The sequence below is a fragment of the Bos taurus genome, chromosome 11 (genome assembly GCF_002263795.3).
Source record: "Bos taurus isolate L1 Dominette 01449 registration number 42190680 breed Hereford chromosome 11, ARS-UCD2.0, whole genome shotgun sequence".
In the NCBI taxonomy this organism is placed as follows: Eukaryota; Metazoa; Chordata; class Mammalia; order Artiodactyla; family Bovidae; genus Bos; species Bos taurus.
The window spans coordinates 4,593,036-4,616,624 of record NC_037338.1 but is presented as its reverse complement, the minus strand read 5'-3'; the positions used below and the strand labels follow the sequence as shown (position 1 = coordinate 4,616,624).

The window sequence follows — 23,589 nt, the reverse complement described above, 5'->3', positions numbered from 1 at the left end:
CCGCGACCAAGCGGGAGGCGAGCCGGGTTCGGGGAGCAGGGCTGGCGGCGCGATGCGGAAGGCGGGCCCGCGCCGCGCTCCTCTCCGCCCCCGCGAGCCAGATGGTCAGGTGCCACGGAGGCGCGGCCCGCTGCGGGCCGGCCGGGGACAACAGGGGCTTGGCGCCTGCGGTTCGCCATCGCCCAGGGCAGGGCTCCACGCGGGCGCGGGCGCCGCGCGGGGCGGAGCGCGAGCAACCGCGGGCGGGGCGGGGCGGGGCGGGGCCTGGGAGCGCGCCGGCCGCCGGAGGGGGAGGGGCGGGGCGGGGCGGAGCCGCGGCGCGCGCGCCCGCTGGGGGGGAGGGGCGGAGCAGGCGCCGAGCGCGCACAGGCCGGCCGCCGCGAGCGTGGGGCGAGCGTGGACCGCGGCGCGGCGGTGCGACTCCTTCGCCGGCCCTCCTCCCCGCCCCCGGCGAGGGCACCGTGCGGCGGCGCCGGGGCCCGCGAGGCCGGAGGAGGCGGCCGCGCCCGGGCATGGTGGTCTGGGGCAGGGCTGAAGGTGAGCGACCCGGGCCGGCGGCGGGGGTGGGGGCGGGGTGGGAGCGGCCCCGCGTCGCCCGGCGCGGCGGCCTGAGGCGGGGCGAGGGCGGGCGCGCCGGCCCGGGCCCCGCGGCCGTTGGTCTCGCGGCCTGGGCGGCCCGCGGCGCCCGAAGCGCGGCAGCTGCCGGGTTATGTAACGCGTGACCTCCCCTTCCCCCTCCGCCATGGCGCGGCCGGCCCGCCGCCGCCGCCCGCGCTCGGCCGCCCGCGGAGGCGCCGCGCCGACGACCCGCGCCCGCGGCCCTCTCCGCCGCGCCCCGCGCCGGCCCCGCTCGGACCGCGCCGCAAACTCCCGGTTGCTGCGCCGGCGCCGCGCCGGCTCTTCAGCCCCGCGCCATTCATTCGTGCGCGCGGGCGGCCGGGCTCGGAGCGTCGCGGCTGGCGGCCGGGGCCCCGCGCCGGACCCTCCGCCCGGCCTCCCGCCGTGGCGTCACCCCCTCCGCCCCGCGGGACCCGGGAATCGGCGTCGGACTCTGCGAAGGCAGTTTTTACTCACTTGTTTTTCCTGCTTACTTATCTGTTGCCTTAATACGCAGGCACCTGTCCCCAACTGTCCTGACAAGCGCCCCTCGCCCACTGCACTCCTTGTGAAATGATTCAGCACCTGTGTGGACGGAGAGGGGCATTTCCCTACACGTTTCCCTGCTCTTTACTGCCGAAACTCATTTGGGAAAGAAAGATGTTAGTGTATCACTCCTTAGTTGACCCCCCGCACCCGCCTCTGACTTAAAAAAAAAAACAAACAGATTGCAGGTGTTGAGTCTACTATTTCTGCCTTCCGCATCTTCAGGTCACGTCCAGCGTAGAGATGGTATCATTTAAATGAGAATAACTAGACTAGCACGTACCATAAAAGAGCTTGTAACTGGCTGGTAAGGACTTTATGTAATTCTGATTGTTAATTCTGTCTGTCTGCCTAGCCTGTCCACTATAGTCTGCAAGAATTAGCCTTTTCCTCTTTAGTGTGGAACGTAGGTAACCTTGAGTACCGTCTACCTGCTTTCCAAACTTCCATCTCTGCTTTTGCACATAGGCTTGTCTTAGCCGAGCAGATGCTCCTAGAGTCTTGCCCCCTCGCTGTACTTCCTAGACTCTGGGAAGCTCACCTGTGTGTTACTGGCTCAGTCGTGTCCGACTCTGCGACCCCATGGACTGTAGCCCGCCAGGTTCCTCTGTCCATGGAATTCTCCAGGCAAGAACACTGGAGTGGGTTGCCATTCCCTTCTCCAGGGAAGCTCACCTAGAGTCCCTCTTTTCCCAGCAATCCTTCCCTGATCTAGAAGGCTCTTCATTCACTCCTTAGGCTGTTTGCCACTTCTCAGATATTATTGATGATTTTCTTTTTATTTGCATCCTGTCTTTAGCTGTAGGTCTTTTGAGGACAGAATCTGTACCAGACTTTCAGAGAACATTACTCCTACTTCATGGTAAACGATTGATACTTAAGATATTTTTTTTTAAAGGTGGGAATCTTTATGATTAATTTCTTTGGAATCTCAAGCAGAAAATACTTTTTCAAAGTAATGTATTTGAAAATGTAAGATCACTTCATCTTCTGCATTCCCATCTTCAAAACTCAGATTCTTCATAAACCCAGCCCCACCAACAAAAAGGTAGTCAGTAAGAAGAAGCTAGAAAGATTACATGTAATATATATTTTATAGTCCTGTCTTTGATAGCTGCTGTAGTAGACAAGAACTTCAGAGTTAGATGTAGACTTAAATCCTGGCTCTGCCTGTTATTATCGTGGACAATTTAAGTTACTGATTTCTCTGATTTTTTTTTTTTTTCTCTCATTTGTGTAATGAAGACTTCACTTCCTACCTTGGGTATCTGAGGATTAAATGAGTTCTTAAATGTAGGGCATCTAGTGAGTCCCTGGTACATAGTGGTGCTCCCTAAATACATGTTATTCCCTTTGGTGTACTTCATTGCAGTCCACAACCTGTTAATAGTATGAGCTGGGATGTGCTGAGACAAAGTGTGAGAAGAAAGCTGATCAGAAGAGCTACCACTTCTTGTCTCCAAGTAAATGAACGAGCCCTGAACTAAAGAGCAGTAAAGCTCTTTCTGCTTCTCAAGAATGTATGGGTGTGTGTGGCATATGATAAATGATAAGAGTATGTTTGTAAGTGAAGGAAATACCTTTTAACCTTTTTTTCCTCCTATAATAGTACCCACTAAAGCATTAACATGGATATTTTTAAAAACTGATTTTTTTTCAAAATCAAGTCGGGAATGGGAGATGAGGAAGGAGGAATATTTTAGAGTCTTTTTCAGGGACGATTAGCTTGCATGCTGTTCTTTTAGTGTCTGCTACTGCTGCTAAGTCACTTCAGTCGTGTCCGACTCTGTGTGACCCCATAGACAGCAGCCTACCAGGCTTCCCCATTCCTGGGATTCTCCAGGCAAGAACACTGGAGTGGGTTGCCATTTCCTTCTCCAATGCATGGAAGTGAAAAGTGAAAGTGAAGGCGCTCAGTCGTGTCGGACTCTGTGCGACCCCATGGACTGCTGCCTGCCAGGCTCCTCCATCCATGGGATTTTCCAGGCAAGAGTACTGGAGTGGGGTGCCATTGCCTTCTCCCTTTTAGTGTCTACTGATAATACGTGGATCCTGGTCTTGGTTCAGGCATCTCAGATGGTTGTGACAGTGCCTTCCCCCGTGACCCTGTTTCTCTTGGTCTTGCTGACTGATCCCAAAGTAAAAAGAGTGGTCTTTTTAAAAACATAAATCACACCGTCACTCTTCTTGATCAAAATCCTCCAAAAAGCTTCCTGACACCCTTAGAATTGAATCAGAACTTTTTGCCATTTCTTGAACAAATCACTCTGTTCCTGTCTTAGGGATGTTATCCCTGCTGTTCTTTAAGTTGGCCTACCCCTTCCTCCTGGTGGTGATCTTGCCTTGACAGATGTCTTCCGTTTGTTGCCTAGATGTTATCACATCAGAATTATCCCTTCTCTTACCCCTAAGATGAAGCCAGCCCCTCTCTCTGTCACTTTCGATTCATTGTGTTTGTTTTCTCTTCCTGGCATGTGTTACGAGATAAGATAACGCTCTTCATGTATCCCTTTCCCCCATAAGACTTGTTTGTTCCAAGACTTCTTCTCCACTGGAGGGCAGAGGTCTTGTCTGACTTGTTTGTGGCTCTGTCCCCGGTGCTTAGAAGGGTGCTTGGCACACAGTAGGCTCTTAGTTAAACCTGTTAAGTGAATGAGTGGTGTATAGTTGATGTAAACATTAGTTCTGGAGTCAGACAGCCTGGCTCCTACATTTACTGATTGTGTGGCTTTGGGCAAGTGAATATCTTTTGGTGCCTTAGTTTGCCTTCCCTGGGACAGTAATACCTACTTTATAGGATTATGGTAAGAAATAATCAAGTTAATATATATAAAGTGCTTAGAACGGGCTGTTTCACAGTTTTGAAAGCCAATACTTGAAAACATCTTTGAGTATTCACTTAGGATTTTTGTGTTTTTGCATGAGATAAAAATGCAGTTCATCCAGTTTTATCTTTATTTTGCTGAATTTTTCTGGCTACCAAAGTTATATTTATGGAACTCCTTTTTAAAATAAATACATTTTATGGATGTCTAGAACGGATTTAAAAAGTAAACTGCTGAGAATAGTGACGAGTATTTGGTCTTTAGGTGTAAATCAGCTTTATTCTTAGATCTGTGGAAGATGCTAAGAGTGATTATCTCAACAGTCGTCCACTGGAGTGGCTTTTATATCTTTTCCTTTGAAGTTCAGCTGGAGATGTGATTGTGGTGTTGAAAGGACTTACTGGAGGCTGAAGACAGGAAAATCCTTGAGATCCAGTTGAAGTACAAGTCTTGTAGTTGGGAAAGAGGAGATGTTTCACCATCTTTAGTGTGTTCAATTTCTGCCTTCTTTCATGATGGGTTCCACACCCGAAAAATGTGTTTGGTTCTTAGATAGAGCTTATAGCGTGCTCAGTCGTGTCTGTCTCTTTGCAACCCCATGTACTGTATGGACTTGACAACCTCCAGGCTCCTCTGTCCCTGGAATTCTCCAGGCAAGAATACTGGAGCGGGTAGTCATTCCCTCCAGAGGATCTTCCTGACCCAGGGATTAAACCTGTGTCTCTTGCTTCTCCTGCATTGGCAGGTGGATTCTTTACCATTGAGCCACTTGGGAAGCCTCAGTACTATACTGAAAGTAAAAAACAGAGTGGCTGTGAGTGTATCGGTGGTCCATCCTCAGGACTGGGTGGCCAATTGGGAAATGTGGAGCCCCAACCTTGCGTCACCAGAGAGTATCCCACTGGTGTCTGTGGCTCCAGGAGAGGCCAGAAGGGCAAGTGTGGCTTCTGTTGAGCGTGTGGTGGCATCACCATAAAGTCGAAAAATTGTAAATGAAAGCACTCTAAGTTAGGGACCATCTGCACTATACTTAAATGTCTGTGTTTTATAAGTGTGAAGTGTTTTAACAGGGTGATGATATGCAGAATTATTAACTCATTAAAAATGAGTCAAAGCATCATGTGTGTCCCGGTAGGTCAGCTCTGTAGTTAGTTTGAAAAGGCTTAGCATGTCGTAGATGTGAAGCATTAGATTTAGGAAAACGTTACTAGCTTTAAAGTTGCTTAAGGCTAAAAATAGGTTTTCAGGAGGCAGGTAAATACATGTGTTTCTGTTGATTGGGGTGCAAGCCTTTATTATTTTTGTTTTTAGTAAGGAGGGATACATTGGTGTAGCACGTTTTTACGCCATGGTAAGCTTTAAGGATTTTTGACATCACCTTGTGGCATTTTTAAAATTTGAAGAGTATCTAAATTCTAAGTTGCTGACTTGTCAACACTTAAGTAGATTCAGAACGCCAGTGCTAGAATGAACCCTGAAGGTTCTGTAGGCCATGGCCCTGTATTTTCCTGGAGAAAAAATGAGACCCAGAGAATTATTTGATGATCGAGGAGAAATAGAACTAGAGTCTAGGGTTTTGTTGGGATTTTTTTGTGTGTGTATTTAAACTCTAAAGCCATTTTTTCTCTGGTACTCTAAATTTCCCCCTTCATCACTGAGAGAAAGACCACACTGTATGTTTAGTATCTTAGGTTCAAGAGGGTAGAGTTGAATGGTATATTTTGCCATATGCATCTGGGATGGTTTGAGAAACTTTTTAAAGACCAATGTGGTCTTATTCCTAAATTAAAAGATTAGTTGGGGATGGGCATGAAGTTGGTTATGATGTAAATAGTTTTTGCTTGAGCCCAGTATATGAGTAGGCAAAATGTTGCTTATTGTTCTCAATCATGCCTGATCAGAATCGAGGCTAAAATGAGCTCTTGGGAGGTTTAATCAGAATATAATAGCTGAATTTCACATTTTCTAAACTCCATCATGGAACAACAGACTGGTTCCAAATAGGAAAGGAGTACGTCAAGGTTGTATATTGTCACCCTGCTTATTTAACTTATACGCAGAGTACATCATGAGAAACGCCGGACCGGAAGAAGCACAAGCTAGAATCAAGATTGCTGGGAGAAATATCAATAACCTCAGATATGCAGATGACACCACCCTTATGGCAGAAAGTGAAGAGGAACTAAAAAGCCTCTTGATGAAAGTGAAAGTGGGGAGTGAAAAAGTTGGCTTAAAGCTCAACATTCAGGAAAACGAAGATCATGGCATCTGGTCCTGTCACTTCATGGGAAATAGATGGGGAAACAGTGGAAACAGTGTCAGACTTAATTTTTCTGGGCTCCAAAATCACTGCAGATGGTAATTGCAGCCATGAAATTAAAAAACGCTTACTCCTTGGAAGGAAAGTTATGACCAACCTAGATAGCATATTGAAAAGCAGAGACATTACTTTGCCAACAAAGGTCCATCTAGTCAAGGCTATGGTTTTTCCAGTGGTCATGTATGGATATGAGAGTTGGACTGTGAAGAAAGCTGAGTGCCGAAGAATTGATGCTTTTGAACTGTGGTGTTGGAGAAGACTCTTGAGAGTCCCTTGGACTGCAAGGAGATCCAACCAGTCCATTCTAAAAGAGATCAGTCCTGGGTGTTCTTTGGAAGGAATGATGCTAAAGCTGAAACTCCAGTACTTTGGCCACCTCATGCGAAGAGTTGTCTCATTGGAAAAGACTCTGATGCTGGGAGGGATTGGGGGCAGGAGGAGAAGGGGACGACAGAGGATGAGATGGTTGGATGGCATCATGGACTTGATGGACGTGAGTTTAAGTGAACTCCGGGAGTTGGTGATGGACAGGGAGGCCTGTGTGCTGCGATTCATGGGGTCGCAAAGAGTCGGACACGACTGAATGACTGAACTGAACTGAACTGAAACTCCATCATTTCTACACTTGAGATTTAAAATGCTTTTCATTGAAGTTTTCAGTTTTATCTTATAGTAAACTTTATATGACTTACTGGCCATTTATTGATATTTTAAGCCTTTCAGAAATTTAAGCTGAACAATCATGAATTTTAAAAATATTTTAATAATTTCTTCTTTAATATTTTTGAGCATGTAACCAAAAAGTCCCTTTTTGTAATGCTTTAGGCCTTAAAAGGGCCTCCCTGGTGGCTCAAGACGGAAGACTTGGGTTCGATCCCTGGGTTGGGAAGATCCCCTGGAGGAGCCTGGCAACCCACTCCAGTATTCTTGCCTGGAGAATCCCCATGGACAGAGGAGCCTGGTGGGTTACAGTCCAAGGGGTCACAAAGACTCGGACACAACTAAGTGACTAAGCACAGGCCTTAAAAAGTGCTTTCACTCGACTTTTCCTCATTTAGCCTCTGTTAAGTCCTGAGACAAGGGGCAGGGCTGTATGTGCTGTTTTATGTGCACCATGTGGTTTTGGCTCTTAACAGCCCAGCGCTGGGGCAGCCAACCTGGCGCCACAGGTTAAGGGCATCAGTCTCCCTTTTTTTCAGATGCCAGCTGCAGGCTTTGGGGCTTGCAGGTCCCCTGCTCTTGTGACCACCTGGCCCCGTATTTGGGAGTTCCATTGCCTCCTCAGAGTTAATCATTTGTTAGAATGACTCACAGCACTCAAGAAGGTGCTGTACTTAGAATTAACATTTTATCATAAAGCATACAAGCCGGGATCTGCCAAATGAAGAGAGGCGTGGAGAGAGGTCTGAGAGAGTCCCAGACCCGGTGCTTCCCTGTCCTCAGGACTCATCCTCCTACCCCGTCAGTTGGTGATTACCAGGGAAGCTTACCTGCATCTCAGAGTCCAGAGGTTTTATTGGGGTTTTATTACATTGGCATGATTGATTGAATCATGGACCACAAGGTCGAATTTCCTTTACAGACCCCTCTTCTTCCAGGAGGTCAGGCTGTTGGCATGTGGCTCAGAGCCAAGCCTCTAATCACTTGGTTGGCCTTTCCAGCGTGGCCTCCCCATCTTGAAATAAGGGGCCACCTGGGAGTCACCTGTTTATATAAAAGACGTGGTCCTGGAGGTCCACCGTGGATAACAAAGAGACTGCTGTCAGCTGTGAAATTCCAGGGGTTTAGAGTCTCCCAGGAAGCTGGGACAAAGGCCAGCCAGATTCTTTCTTAATAGTAGCTAAAGAAGTGCGAACAGATGCGCTTTTGGTACAACTCTGCAGTAGTAACTTGGAGATCTCCAGTAGAGTAGGCTGCATTTGAATATATTTATGTATGTAGAAAGATCCCCTTCTATTGAAAAATAGCATTTTCTCTTATGGAAATAATGACATTTGAAACCTGGGTTCATTTGAGTTAAGTACTTTTTATAAATTGTGTTGTAGGTAGGGTTATAAACTACATGCCTTTTGGTATTTTAAAAGCACGGTAATTTGGACTCTAAAAAGTTTACTCTTGGTTTCTTTTTGAATTTGTAAATTTAATTTTAGGTTATTACTATTGTTAGCTGAAAAGAGACCTAAGTCTGTGACATGGGATTCTTGTTACTGAGGGGAGGTGGTGGTGGTAGAGTTGTAAAATCTTGTAGCCACTTAGTTGGCACTTTGAATTTTAGATCTTGAGTTGAAGTTGCTAGGTTTACATTGTTGAAGGTTAATTTTTTGGCATATTATTTATGCCCAGTGGAACATCTTATTTTAGATTGTCCCTTAAAGGTTATTACATCCTCTTGGAGCTCACTGGAGGATTTCTCAGAAATAGAATCTGTTAACACAGGCATATGCTATGCTATGCTAAGTCACTTCAGTCGTGTCCGACTCTGTGCGACCCCATAGATGGCAGCCCACCAGGCTCCCCTGTCCCTGGGATTCTCCAAGCAAGAACACTGGAGTGGGTTGTCATTTCCTTCTCTAATGCATGAAAGTGAAAAGTGAAAGTGAAGTCGCTCAGTCATGTCCGACCCTTAGCGACCCCATGGACTGGAGCCCACCAGGCTCCTCCATCCCTGGGATTCTCCAGGCAAGAGTACTGGAGTGGGGTGCCATTGCCTTCTCCTAACACAGTCATAGAACCTAAATAAACTGTCTTGAGGAAGATTTCTAGTGTCTTACGATGAACATAGTAGCTTGGTAAAATGTCCTGTCATCCTAGAAAGTACTGGAGTTGTTTGTGGTTGTTTTTAACATAGGGAATTCTTGTCACAAAGCAAGAGAAAAGAGGCCAGAAAGTAATGCCATGGCTGTTCTAAAACATTCTGTTTTCACTTGCAGCTGCGTTAACATAAGGGTTTGTGAGAGAAGAGGTTTGTGGCCGATGGCGCTGATAGATCTAGACTCAAGTGGGCCTGCCTTATTCTTGAACTTCGGCCACTCAGAAGGGCTTGTTTCTGGTGTGTGGCACATGTCTGCCGTGTGAGTTTGGAGTTCTAACGCTTTGTGGGTGGCAAACATGAGCTCTTGGTCTAGAGGAGGCTCAGGAGGTGGACCCTTGCCCCTGCGTGCAGTCATTGCCTCCCCCATCGTTGATACTCACAGGTTAAGTGGTTCAGAGGGTAAAGAACCTGCCTACCAGTGCAGGAGACTAGGGTTTGATCCTTAGGTTGGGAAGATCCCCTGGGGGAGGGCATGGCAGGCCACTCCAGTATTCTTGCCTGGAGAATCGCATGGACAGAGGAGCCTGGCGGGCTACAGTCCATGGGGTCACAAAGAGCTGGACATGATTGAGCGACTTTTTTCTTTCCTTCACTTTCACAAAGGCAGGTTCAGACTTCTGATGATTTTGAGGGCCTACTGTTTTATTCCCTTACCTGCCTTGTTCATCTACCACTGGCTCTGTCCATGTGTCATCCCCAGAATGTTGCCTTGAAGAGCTTTTTTTTTTTTTTTCTTGAAATCGCTCTTTCATTCCCCTCAGCCTATTAAAATCTTATTCGTTGCCCTTAGCTCAGATCCGCCTTTTCGGTGAAGTCTTGGATCTAGTCCCCAACAAGAGAGCTACCTCCTGCTGTCTTCTTGGGGGTCCGTTGGTTTTTGTCGGTGCCGCTAATGTTGGCTCCAGTATTGCAGGTCTGTGCAAATCATTTTTCTCTAAAAGATAATTTTGAATTGTGGTTTACACTTTATTCATCTTGAAAACTGCAAATTACAGTAAATATTCAGTGAACATGGAGTAAACTATTGGCTCAGGCCTGGAATCTGGGGGGTGGGGTGGGGCGGGGGGAGGCGAAGGACAGGAAAGCTCTTGTTACCCGTAATCTAAGCCAGACCGCCTCTTGCTGAGCTGCGCTTACTCTGTCGTGAGGGTCTTTCTGCCGGTGCACGTCGTCACGGCATTCTTCCTCCTTGGTACTCTGTCTCAGCACCTCGGAGCTTCGCTGCACTTGTCTCTGTCCCGTGACCACTCTAGGTGCACTGTAGGCAACGCTGGTGCTTTTCAAAGCCTGTGCCCCACACCAGCAGCGTCACTGTTCCCGGGAGCTTTTTAGAAGTTCAGGTGCCCGGCCCCACTCCTGACCTGCCTACAAAGTGAGCAGCTTGCAGTTGGGGCCCAGCATGTGTGTTAACACGCCCTCCAGGAGCTGCTGGTGAAGCCCCACTGGGAGCACAGGCCGCCCTCTTCTCTGGCGGGACGCCCTTTGTTCTCCGGCTGAGTTCGCCCCTGCCTTCTGTGGGGGCCTTGGGAGTCCTTGATTTACTGCAACCTTGAACTTCCTCCAGGTGTCCGTTTGGCTTTCCTGTGAGACTGGAGCTTCTCCTTAGTGAAATCACTCCTCGCTGACTCTCTTTTCTAAAATCATATCATCTCCAGAACATTCTTTTCCTTGGTGTCTTGATCCCTACTTTTGGACATGCTGACTTTGAGAAGCAGGTGGGACCTCCTAGTGGAGATACTTTAATGAGCAGTTGGAGTTCACCAAGTAGAGGGAGGGCATTAGGAAACCAGTTAATGTTGCTACACCCTTGGAAACCAGAGGCGGCGGTTCTTTGTACTTTTATTACCACCGTGTCTTCGTTTGCTTTTCCTTCTATGGAAATCTGTAATTACAGGGAAGAAAATTATTAGTGATTCTTTTAGAACACTTTGTTTTCAAATGACTGATTTTGTTAGATCCATCATTTGCAGGGGGAAGGAAATATATTTTCATTGTTGTGACTAACCAAGAGGATAAGAGAGAAATGTGTTATATTGGATGGTTTGAGATAGAAAATTTGCTTTTAGCAAGATCAGCCTCAAACAGGACATTACAAGTATCTGTTACCCATTTTCAGTTTGAATACAGATTTCCCCTGCTGGCTGAGTAGAGTGTTCCTGTGAAACCTTTCTTAAGCTGAAATGGCCAAAAGCAAAGAAACAGTTACTGCAGGACTGTCTTGCCAACGGGTGCGAAATATAAACTGAGATGCAGTGCAGATGCTCACAGACCCAGTGGCTCGGCCCAGCACAGCGGGGGCTTGACGCCGTGACACTGCGCGTGCTTCCTGGAGAAGGCGCCGGGCAGCGCTCACGCTCTTGGTAACGCTCCTGGGTGCACGCTCCCTTGGTAACAGGCTGCTGCGAAGCAAGCCAGATGTGGCTTTTGCTTTCCCATCTTTTTGTAAAAGTGAAAATCCTCTTGGGGTTTCTTTTGGTTAGCAAAAACATGTACTGATGTAGGTTTTTCATAAGAGTAAAGTGGTGCAAAGTAAACTTTTGAAAAAAGGGGGCGAAACCTGTATATCCATAAACTGTAATTCTCTGTCTTATTGCTTGTCTCTCTTTATTTCTGTGCAGTTTATTGAAATAATTGCTTCTGAGTCATAATACCCAAACAATGAAATGTAGGTCCATTCCTTAGGGTGCAGGGTAGCGAGGGACCAGGGTGCGAGGTTGTGGCCAAGACTTAGAGCAGAGTGATGTGGGCGATGACAGAGGATTAACAGCTCTCTGCCCTGTGATGGCGGCAGGGCACAGCTGATGGGCGACTGCTTGTTTTAGGTCATTGAGGGCCCAGGTTCCTTCTGTTTTCTTAGCCATCCCCTGTCTTTGTTCTGTTGGTTGAAGCTTGGTCACCTCAAAGCTGCATTCCAAAAGAGTAAACAACTTCTTTTCAGAAAAAATGGCACAGAGTTTTGTATTCATTACTCTGCTCTCATCTCACCGGCCAGAGCTTAGTCACATGGCCACTCCTGATTCAAAGGAGCTGAGGGAATAGAGCCTCCCTTTGCAGCCCTGCTCACCGCTAAGATGGGTTAGGAGAGGTGTTCTTTTACTAAAAGAATGAATGAATACTGGGAGGCTGTTGTCATTCTGGCACTCCAGAGTTTGGGGGTCCCCAGAACCACCCTCAGGGGCAGTAGCTCACCGGAAGGACTCAGAGCTCTTGGGAGCTGTTGCGGTCGTCGTGGTGGAGACTTACTGCAGTGAACAGATGCAGGTTAAAGCTGTCCAAGGGCTTGGGCCACACAGGGGAGTTCCACGTGGAGCTTTGGATGCACCGCTGGAGTCTGAGGTGGGGTGACTTCTGTTAATGACAGTTGACAATACCCAAGAAGTATTGCCAACCAGGGCAGCTCACCTAGTGGCCAGGGTTTTTATTGGAGTTTGGTCAGATAGATGAGGTTGACCTTCTGTCTCTAGCCCCTCAGAAGGTTAGTGACGCGTGGCCTGAAGCCTCCACCGTAAATCTTACTGTTAGATTACCTGAAGTGGCTGTTAACCCTCAGGTAAAAGGAGACATTTATCAGCAGGGCAAGCCAGGGGCAAAGGCCAGACCTCTCACTGAGCAGGGATCATTACTTACTGTTAGAGCCACATCTGTGTGCAGCCTTTGTTTCCTGGACGAATAAACAGAGTAGCATAATACGTGTGCTTTCATCGTAAAAGCCTTTTTCATAAATGGATAGATGCACAGAATCATAATTTTTAAAAACTGTAAGAGACTAGAGTTGGTCAGGCCCCTTTCTCTCCACAGATACAGGAGCTCCTGGCGGCTTGAGGCCAGAGAACCAGCCGCAGGGGCGCTGTTCCTGGGCCTCTGCCTCTCGTGACCGCGGACACACGGTGGGGTCTGGATGCAGGCTGTTCGTGGGGCCCGGTTCCTGCTGCAGTCCTGTCACCTGTCCGCCAGCTGCCGTTTCTGACCCGGACGGTGCCAGAGTCGAAGCATCTCGTGTTGTGGAACCGTGTTAGGCTGGTTCAGTTCAGTGGGAGTGCTGTTTTCAGAAGCTTGTTACGTTAATAGCATTGTTCATTTCTCCATTGGAGATTTGGAGACGTGCATTTGTACAAGATGAGTGTGGTTTTGCACCACAAACCGGCCATGAAGCCTTATCAAACATTTTAGCCCTTTTACCTAGAAGGCGCCTGTGTGTGAAATAATCAGTATTTGGCCTCCCTATTCCATAGATGTATTGTTGAGATAAATAGGAGATGTACAGACCTCCTTGGGAAAAGTAAGACACTGTGGAAATGCAGTGGTAAGATACACTGGTGTGTTGAAATTTTTAATATTTAAATTTAACAATTTAGCATAACATTTAACATAACATTGTTCAACATAACATTTACATTTCAGTGTTAAAAATTTAAGGAATACTGAAGAAATAAACAGTGTCAGTCAACAGGTGTTTTTTTTTTTTTAAGAAGGTGGAAATGTGATAATTTTCCCTTCCCTTTTTTGCTCCCTGTAGTTTCTCAGTTTTCTGCAGTAAACATACAGTGCTTTTACATAGAAGGAAAAACTGTTTTTGAAAATGGACGCCTAGCACAACTGAATACAAGCAACCTGGCAAAGTGGTGTATAAACACAGACCATGAATTTGGAGGGCAGTAGAGGATGCCTTGAGAAAAGACAGAGCAGGTCCACTTGTTGAAAAGGCAAATGGCCCCACACATACAGTTTGTTGTTTAGAGAATGCTCTGTATGCTGTAGCCACTTTTAGTGATGGGTTACAGTTTTTTGAAGTCTGTGTGTGTTTGGTGTTGATCAAACTGATATCTTATAGTACAGGAATTGTTTCATTGTACATTAAAATAACTGATAATAGGAAAATCTTTCAGTGTACTGAAGGTGAAGAGACCAGGTTAAAAAAAAATTTTTTAAGAGTTCTGTTAGATTAAGAGTAATATCTGTTCTAAATATCTTGATGTTTTATTTTTGTATATTTTTCAAAGGTATTTTAAATGTATGAAATACATGCTGTGTTAGAATATAAACTGTCAGCTCAATTTAGAATCCCTAAAAGCCAGTATTAGGACTTCCCTGGTGGCTCAGACGGTAAAGCTTCTGCCTACAGTGAGGGAGACCTGGGTTCGATCCCTGGGTCAGGAAGATCCTCTGGAGAAGGAAATGGCAACCCACTCCAGTACTCTTGCCTGGAAAATCCCATGGACTGAGGAGCATAGTAGGCTCCTCAGTCCATGGGGTCGCAAAGAGTCAGACATGACTGAGCGACTTCACTTCAAAAGCCACTATACGGTGAAGACAAAAGAGTGTTACAAAGACATAAAAATGCCCTGCACATAGTTATTTGATTTTTGTTTTTAATACATTGGTGAGAGTCTCTTCAAAGTCGCAGCCTGACTAATGTGTAGGTGGGTCTAGAGCAAAGTTCTGCTTCCCTGGGTTTTGAATTCCAGGAATCTCCATTGTGCTCTTATAACCTCAGTGATCTGAGAATGATCATAGCCTTAGACAGTGAGGGTCTCTATGGTTGAACAGAAACAAAACAAAACCTCAAAACAGCTCTTTGGTGTTGAAGCCTTTCCCATTTAAGGACAAGCGAGAACCCATTGGAGCTACTAGTTGAACTTCGTAGTGACTATCCCATCTGCTCGTATTGTGAGGACAGTACTCGGTGGTGGCGGTGGTGGTGTTCAGTTGCTTAATCGTGCCCAACTCTTTGTGACCCCATGGACTGCAGCACTCCAGGCTTCCCTGTCCTTCACCATCTCCCAGAGCTTGCTCAAACTCATGTCCGTTGAGTCGATGATGCCATCCAGCCATCTCATCCTCTGTTGTCCCCTTCTCCTCCTGCCTTCAATCTTTCCCAGCATCAGGGGCTTTTCTAATGAGTGGGGTCTCTGCATCAGGTGGTCAAAGTATTGGAGTTTCAGCTTCAGCATCAGTCCTTCCAATGAACACCCAGGACTGATCTCCTTTAGGATGGACTGGTTGGATCTCCTTGCTGTCCAAGGGACTCCTAAGGGTTTTCTCTTAACACCACAGTTCAAAACCATTAATTCTTCAGTACTTAGCCTTATGGTCCAACTCTCACATCCATACATGACTACTGGAAAAACAATAGCTTTGACTAGACAGACCTTTCTTATCAAAGTGATGTCTCTGCCTCTTAATACACTAGCTAGGTTTGTCATAGCTTTTCTTGCAAGGAGCAAGCATCTTCTAATTTCATGGCTACAATCACCACTATTTGCAGTGATTTTGGAGCCCAAGAAAATAAAATCTGTTACTAGTTTCATTTTTTGCCCATCTGTTTGCCATGAAGTGATGGGACCAGATGCCCTGATCTTAGATTTTTGAATGTCGAGTTTTAGGCCAGCTTTCTCACTCTGCTCCTTCACCTTTATCAACAGGTTCTTTAGTCCCTCTTCACTTTCTGCCATAAGGGTGGTGTCGTCTGCATATCTGAGGTTATTGATATTTCTCCTGGCAATCTTGATTCCAGCTTGTGTTTCCTCCAGCCCAGCGTTTCTCATGATGTACTCTGCATATAAGTTAAATAAGCAGGGTGACAATATACAGCCTGACGTACTCCTTTTCCTATTTGGAACCAGTCTGTTGTTCCATGTCCAGTTCTAACTGTTGCTTCCTAACCTGCATATAGGTTTCTCAAGAGGCAGGTCAGGTGGTCTGGTATTCTCATCTCTTTCAGAATTTTCCACAGTGTGTGGTGATCCACACAGTCAGAGGCTTTGGCATAGTCAGTAAAGCAGAGATAGATGTTTTTCTGGAACTCTCTTGCTTTTTCAATTGGTTCGTGCAGCTCTTTACTGTTTTCCTTGCTGTGAGTGTGTGTATGTTTTTCCTGTATTTTTGATCTTCCATCGAAGAGGATTTTCTTTCTACCTAAGGGATATACTTTCTAATTTTCTTTACTTTGCTGGTGACATTAACCTCTTTTTATTTGCCTGAAAAAGCCTTTATTTCAACTTTCTTGGCTGAATTTTTCTCTGGGTGTAGAATTCTAAGTAATCATTTTCTTTCAGCACGGTTGTCTTCTGGTTCTGTGTTTCTGTGGAAAAGAAAGCTGTCTGTTTCATTACAGTAGTTTGAACGGGATCTCTTTTTCCCACCCATGACAATTTTTAAGACTTTTTTTCTGTCTTTAGTTTTTCATAGTGTCACTATTATATGTTTAGATATAGGTTCTTTATGTTTTTTTTCCCAGTTTGGGACTCATTGGGCTTTTTGAATTTGTAGTTTGATACCTTTAATCAGTTTCAGACTATGTTTTAGCCATTGTTTCTTTAAACATAACTTCTCTTTTTCCTCTTTACCCCCGCAATTTACTTAAATTAGACTTTCTTGTATACATTCTGTGTCTCTTTCCCTTCTGTCCATATGCTCCCTGTCTGGACATTTTCTTCTGACTTATTCCACTTATTCTTTGTTTCCTTTTTTCTGTTCATTACATTCTTAATTTCTAATATTGTATCTTTTCACTTGAGAGTTACTGTCTAGTTATTTCTGATATTTTCCAGTTCTTTACCAATAGTCTGAAGTTTGTCTTTCCCCTCTTTGAGCAGAGTAAACACGACTACTTTAAAGTCTACATTAATTTCCTTTCCTAGAGTCTGTGTAGGTCTGTTTATTTTGTTGTTTCCTCTTGGTTCCTGTGATTGTTTCTTGGTGTGCCTCGTTATCTTTATGTGCCAGATACTGTATCTGCAAGCTCGTGGGTAGAGATACATGAAGTTTAGGCAGCTGTCTCCTCAGAGCATCCAAATTGCCTTCTGCCAGGCGCCGTGGGGCAGCCCCCGGTCACCTGGGTCTGCTCTGAGGCTAGGCTGACCCCGGGCAGGGTGCCCTGGGCTGCCTGCCTCCAGCTGACTCTGACCCTGGGGCCCTCCGTCCAGATGTGAAGAGCTGTGTCCCAGGACGACCCTGAGCCCCCGCTGGCACTCCCTTACTCACTATGTGTGCTCAGCCAGAAGGGAAGATCTCCCGGTTTGGGGAGCTGATATGACGCAGCAGCTCTCCTCTATCAGCTGCCGAGTCTTGGCCCAGTAATTTTTCATTATTTGCTCGGCCTCCTGTGCCTTGAGGCTATCTTTTTAAACACTGTTTTGTCTAGTTTTCCTCTTCCTCAGCAGGAGAGTCGGTCCACATAACCAGGTTTACTATTTGTCATGGAATTTTTTTCAAAGTAGAATTTAAATGTATAAAATGAACTGTATTTCTTGTTTCCTTTTCCCTCTTCTTGGTTTTTATTGAATCCTGGGCCAATAGGAGTTTGCTGTACATGGGTCAAATTACATTTTTGAAATTTGATGAAATTACCTTTTTAGCCCTTCGTTGCTTTTCATTTTCAAAACTTGGTCTGGGATAGCTTTACTTGGGAAGAGGGAGAACCTTTAAAACTTTTCTTTGAAGAAGTTTTGTGTCAGTGAGATCTCCCTTATTAAGCCATCAATACGGATTTTCGTATTGACTTCTTACAATGAGGCTTTTAAATGGTCAGGTGAATTAAACTTTTAAAATGTGTTATTTCCTTAAACTTAGCTTCATTTAGCAGATTAATGGTTTCGTATAATTTTTGTTAGTATTCGTTCTTAATGTACAATGACCAGAATGCCCACACTTTTCACTTGTAAGAGCAGATGTGTGGAGTCAAAGTCAAGAACTGTGGTCACATTTCCCAGACTCCTTTAAGATAGAGAGAGGTCTTGGGGGAACAGACTGGACAGAGTGAGCTTGCTGAGACCAGAAGGATTAAACAGCACTGATGGCTGTCCTGGAACTCCGGGTGAACACACGCCCTTGCTTGTCAGAGACATAACAAACAGCCCCCTCCCCTCCTGCACCCACAGCACCTGGTAGGGCTTCCACTCTGCCGCCTGTCCTCAGAGCCCTTTCCACCTGCCCCTGGTCTCCCTGTGCCCCTGGTCTCCCTGTTGGGGTTCACGCTGAGACCATCTCTGCATGTCTTTCAGGTGCCTTTTAAGAGTAGGCAGTAAAAATCATAATTAGTATAAAGTCAGCAAGTAGATATTATAAATCCTGTATATACTAAGAAAGAAATATTTGAAGGAAAATATCAGGTGATATATGTGAATAAAGTGTGGCTATTTTAAAATGTTATTCAATAAAAGATTGTTTTAAACCATATCAGAACCAGTTTAACTTGGATAACATATAAGACTTCTCCAGTGGTATATGGTAACCATTTGGTATTAACCTATATAGTTACTAAAAGAAAAAAATGGAGCTCATATTAATTTTGTGAAGGATAATGCAGTCGTATCCCACCCAGGATGTAGCTGTTTGAATTAGAAGAATTTGACTTTACAAGGAGCTTCATGTGATGTCTGCTTTGATTTATACGTTTATCACTGCTAAGCCAGTTGACACTTGAGATCAGCCAGTTTGGTGGCTTGATGGTGTGGTTGGTCATGTGTTCCCTTAAGGAGAACGCCAGATTTATTAATTTATTATCAGTGATAATCTTTCTGCATCGTGTCCCTTAATTACACTGCTTTGATTGACTTCTTTTAGGGTTTTTGCAGAATAGATAAATTACACTGGGACTGCACTCTTTTTTGGTGTGTATGCTTAGTCATATGACTGCACTCTTAAGTATGCAATATGTAATAGCAAAGAGAGAGATCAGGGGAGTTCCCTGATGGTCCAGTGGTGAGACTCTGCATTCCTGATGTAGGGGGCGCAGGTTCAATTCCTGGTTGGGGAACTAAGATCCTGCATGCCGTGTGGTGTAGCCAAAAAATAAAATAAAAAATTTTTTAAGAATACAGAATTCAAAAGCCATATTTTAGGACAGTTTATGGAGGGAAATATTTGAGGTTCTTTTAACACTAATTAATGTTAACAAGTAAGCACAGTATGTCCATTGGATTTGGTGATGCTTTATGTACGTGGGTGTTAGGATTGATGCTCAGAAATGCATAAAAGTTTTTCCTGTTAAAATTGAAGGGATTTCCCTGGTAGTCCAGGGGTCAGGACTCCGTGCTTCCAATGCAGAAGGTGCGAGCTCAGTCCCTCATCAGGAGACTAAAATCCCACGTGTGCACGGCACGGCCAAAAATAAAAATTAGTGGTAATTAAAGTCTGATATTTCAACTTGATATATCTGCAGGGAGTTTGGGGTGAAGTAGGAGAATGATACGCTTTGGAAAAATTTCCTCAGTATTATACTTTCAACTTTAATGAACATTTGAATTTATTTTACTTTCTCATTGTTCTTGATATTGAAATATAGTATCAATTAGTAGTACAGTTTGTTAAGAAATTGAAGTATTTCTTTTTTCTTCCCCCCTAATACAGAAGCTCCACCATGAGACGAGGTGGATGGAGGAAGAGAGCTGAAGATGACTGGGAAAAATGGGTGTGTTTTAAAGAATAAAAATAATTATATTGAACTGTTTAGGTATTCTTCATTCTTCTTTTAGTTTGTAATGTGGTTTAAGGTCTTTTCTAAATTGTAAATCGCTTTAGACACCAACTCTTTGTGTGTATTCACAGTATATTGAAAGCTTAAACTTTGCAAAATTTTGTCCTGCGGAAATAAATGTTCTAGTGCACAGAATTTATTGTATCATCATTTTATCACAGATTTGCTAATAATCCTAGAAAACAGGAAAACATAGACATCCAGTAACAGGGGATTGGTCAAGTAAGTTATCTTCTGTAGCGTAGAAGAGTATGTACCCATCATTTAGCTGTGTGCTGATCTGGCAGGATGGTCTTGTGGTATAAAGGAATATTACATGTGATCCTGTGTTTATAAAACTTCTTGTGTTCTGAGGCACAGAAATAAGCTTTAAAAGTAAGATCCCATAATGTTAGCAGTGAATGGATCACAGCTAATTTAAATTTTCTTTTCTGGGAAAAGAAAAAAAAATTTTTAATGGCATGTGATATTTGAATAATCAAAAACAGTATTAAAGTCATTTCCATTTTGGGGAAAATATATACCACTTCTAGATATCTACAGTTTTACTTTGAAGACTTTATAAATAAATTAAGATTGATAAGTCTTAATAGATTTAGCTTATTATTTCAGTGTTCAGGAAAGGTATAGCTTTCTAAAAGTCTTTAGCAGACGTAATAATCTTTTTACATTCTTTTTTTAGGTTGTTGTTATGAATTTTAGTACTACTATCAGATTGATTAGATCCAGAACTTAACCACTGAATTGCTTATTGTATTCTTATCCACATGTATGGGCAACTGTTGGTTTGTCAACAGCCTAATTTTACTTTTAAGTTTTTGTTGTTAAGCTTACTATACAGAAAAGATAGTGGAAGCCAGTCTAAAATATACTCTAACTGACCACTTGTCAAATTTTAAATTGGTTTAAACTTTGGCATAATTTCTGTAGATAAGAGCAATATTCTGTGATATTACACTTATTCTAGACTTACCTTTTCCCTCTTTTAACATAGCACTTACTGTTATAAGAATGTGATAGAATTTTTCTTTAATTGGAGAGTAACTGCTTTACAATGTTATGGACAGAATTATTAAAAATTCAGTTAACAGGAGAAGTCTCCCTTGACCTGCCTGTTTTATCACCTTGAATTATGCTTTATGTTGTTATTATGCCCTATGTCATCTTTGTATGTTGATCACTATCACAGAGTAAGGTCTTTTTTTTTTTTTAATTTCTTTTTAAAATGGGGAGGTGGGAAGGAAATAAAACTTTTATGATTAGTTTACCTTTTCTTGAATTCTAGGGTGGGTATATGGCCGCCAAGGTCCAGAAGTTGGAGCAACAGTTTCGATCCGACGCTGCTATCCAGAAGGATGGAACTTCATCGACAATTTTTAGTGGAGTCGCCATCTATGTTAATGGATATACAGGTTGACTGCATCTTAAACTTTTTATTTATCTTGTTTTGGTGTGTACCTTTTTTTAGGATTGGGGTGACTTGTTTTAAATTCTGTTTTTAATTATTTATCTTGCGTATAAAAAAGATAGAAGTAAGACCCTCTGCTTAGATACTCCTTCCTCACGCTTCCTTTCCATCTCACCTCTGCTTATTTTAATTTTTATCAAAGCACGTGGTTTTTTTTTAAGTCAGATGACGTTTAAAATGAAAAGTTGTAGTCCTCCTGTTTAAATAGCTCATCACACGTATGGGGCTTTGTAAACTGTGAGCCTCGAAGAGGGGGACCTTGTAGGGACCCTCCCCTGGTGACTCTTCAGCTGTAATTGTCCAGAGGCCCTTTGGGGCTGGTGGAGGGGCGGTAGAGTGGGCGTCGGGTTCTGACCATCCGGCCTTGAGACCGGTGTAAGCCCAGTGGCTGGGATCTGGCTGCCCGCAGGAGAGGTGAGGGCCCAGCTCTCACTGTTGAGGAAGCAGAGTCTCATTTACTCTTGTGCTGTAGTTTTCCTCCTCTGTGTCCCTCTTCTCCTCCTGCCGTGCCTGTTGTCATTGAGTCCAGTGTCTGGAAGGGACCGGGTGGTTTTTCTCTGTGAGTTGGAGAGGAGATTGAGAATTTTAATTTACAGTGTCAGCCGTCAGCTTTCTGTTGTACCGGCCATCCAGGAGCCCACTTTTCTCTCCACTTCTTAGTTGGCTGTTAGCTCCTTGTTTTTAAGGTCTCCGTGAACCACTTCCCTTTGATTGTCCCTTGTCCTGCTCTTGGTGGGGGTGGCTCCTCATGGTTCTGTGGGGCTGTGGCTCCTTGTGTTCACTCACATCTGGCATTTATTGGATCTTACTGTAGTTGCTGGTTTACTAGACAGGAGCGAGAGCTCCATTTCCACATTTCATTACTCTGGTGTCCTTGGTGCCCCTGCAGTGATGTGCGTAACGCTTGGGGTATTTGTTGATTAAAGTTAAGTTTCAGTTAAGCAATAATGTTGCCTGGTTGCATTTTATCAGGCATCATTGACAATTTCATCTAGGAATGCTAACTCAGAACCAGTGCTGCTGCAACTTTGGGAAAATTCACATGCAGCTTTTCTACATAGGCATCTTAGAACATTCAAACTCTACAGACGTTGCTGAGATGCATTATAAAAGACTACAGATATTAATAAAAAGGCATAAACATAACGCTACATTAGCCAGTTTTGGAAGTCCCCAATTTACAGGGGCACCCTTATTTACATTAGAGGAAGAAAAGGGGATGCTTTGTGTGAGGGAGAAGAAAATGAATGTTGTAGCAGTCACTCCCATGGTTGAGAATGTGGAATCCCAATTTACTTTCATCACTGATTTGTATGTGACTGTCAGACATTTTCTCGTTTGGACCTTTTATTATCCCTGCCCTTTCCTTTAAGATAGGGATAATAATAATAGTTTTTATTCTTGGTTTTGTTAGGATTACATTATAATTCCATAAGTAAAGTTCCATTAAGTTGACTTTTTTAGGGACATGCAAGATGTGGTGGTATAATTGTTTTTATAAAAATTTCCACTTTCAGTGACTGCTTTGCAGCTTTATAGATGAAACAGAATCTAAGACCTCTGTGATGACTCAGCAAGTAAAGACTAGTGCTTTGGATTCATTGAGACAGTGGGCATACTGTGTGATAATGTTGACTCTTACTCACGCTCTTCACGGACTGTAACTCATGTTCCAGGTTTCCTTGATTCCTTTAAAGCTCCCCGTTCTGCCATCTGAACTTCTCTTTGGTGACCCCCATCCCTTCCAACATAGTTTTGAACTTGAATTTAGAGATAAGATCCCCCATCTTCTGGCTACTCTGCCTCTGTTAACTTATTCTCTCTTCTCTTTTTCCTCCCAAACAACATCTTTTCCCTTCTAAGTTCACTTCTTTGCTTTCCAACCTTTTTTTTTTTTTTTTAATTAAAAATGTTTTTGACTATGGGTTCACACACAGAAAAAATACAGAGAGAAACCATGGCTCATGTCCTGTTTTCCACAGTGTAATATCTTAAAAAAGATAGCACTCTATCAATCAGGATAGAGTATGGATGATACGGATACAGTCAAGATGCAGAACATTTCACACAAGGATCCTTCATGCTTCCCTTCTGTAACCACACTGCTCCTTCCTTAAGCACCTGGGGACTGCTGGTCTGGCCTCCATTCATGTAGTTTTTCAATTCAACAATGTTACATAAATAGAACATAAAGTATGTTACCTTCTGGAATTAATTGGCTTTTTTTACTCAGCTTAATAGTCTGGAGAGTTATCCAAGTTTGTGTTTATCATTAGTTTTGTCCTTTTTATTACTGAGCTGTATTCCATGGTATGAATGTTTCCACAGATTAACCATTGACCCATTTAAGAATGTCTGAATTATGTCATCTTTGACAGTAAGCACTCATGTACGCGTTTTTGTGTGAACATAAGAGTGCAGTTGCTGGGTTATATGGTTGTTGTGTGGTTTTTGTTTTTTTTTAAAGAAGCTGCCAAACTCTTTCCCAAGTGGCTGTATGATTTACATTCCCATGAGCAATTTATTGGCAGTTCAGTTTCTCTG

The 23,589-nt window shown here is 44.1% G+C and overlaps 1 protein-coding gene across 4 annotated transcripts in view; it reads left to right on the top strand.

The window, feature by feature from the left end:
- The first annotated feature begins 366 nt into the window (after window positions 1-366).
- REV1 (REV1 DNA directed polymerase) overlaps window positions 367-23,589 on the top strand; it is an 83,120-nt gene continuing 59,897 nt past the window's right edge. For all 4 annotated transcript variants that reach the window (XM_024999307.2, XM_024999308.2, XM_024999306.2 and 1 more), the window contains exons 1-3: window positions 367-537; window positions 19,451-19,511; window positions 20,863-20,989. In XM_024999307.2, coding sequence (XP_024855075.1) covers window positions 19,461-19,511; window positions 20,863-20,989 — 178 coding nt within the window. In that variant the 5' untranslated portion in view covers window positions 367-537; window positions 19,451-19,460. The remainder of the gene's footprint in view (window positions 538-19,450; window positions 19,512-20,862; window positions 20,990-23,589) is intronic.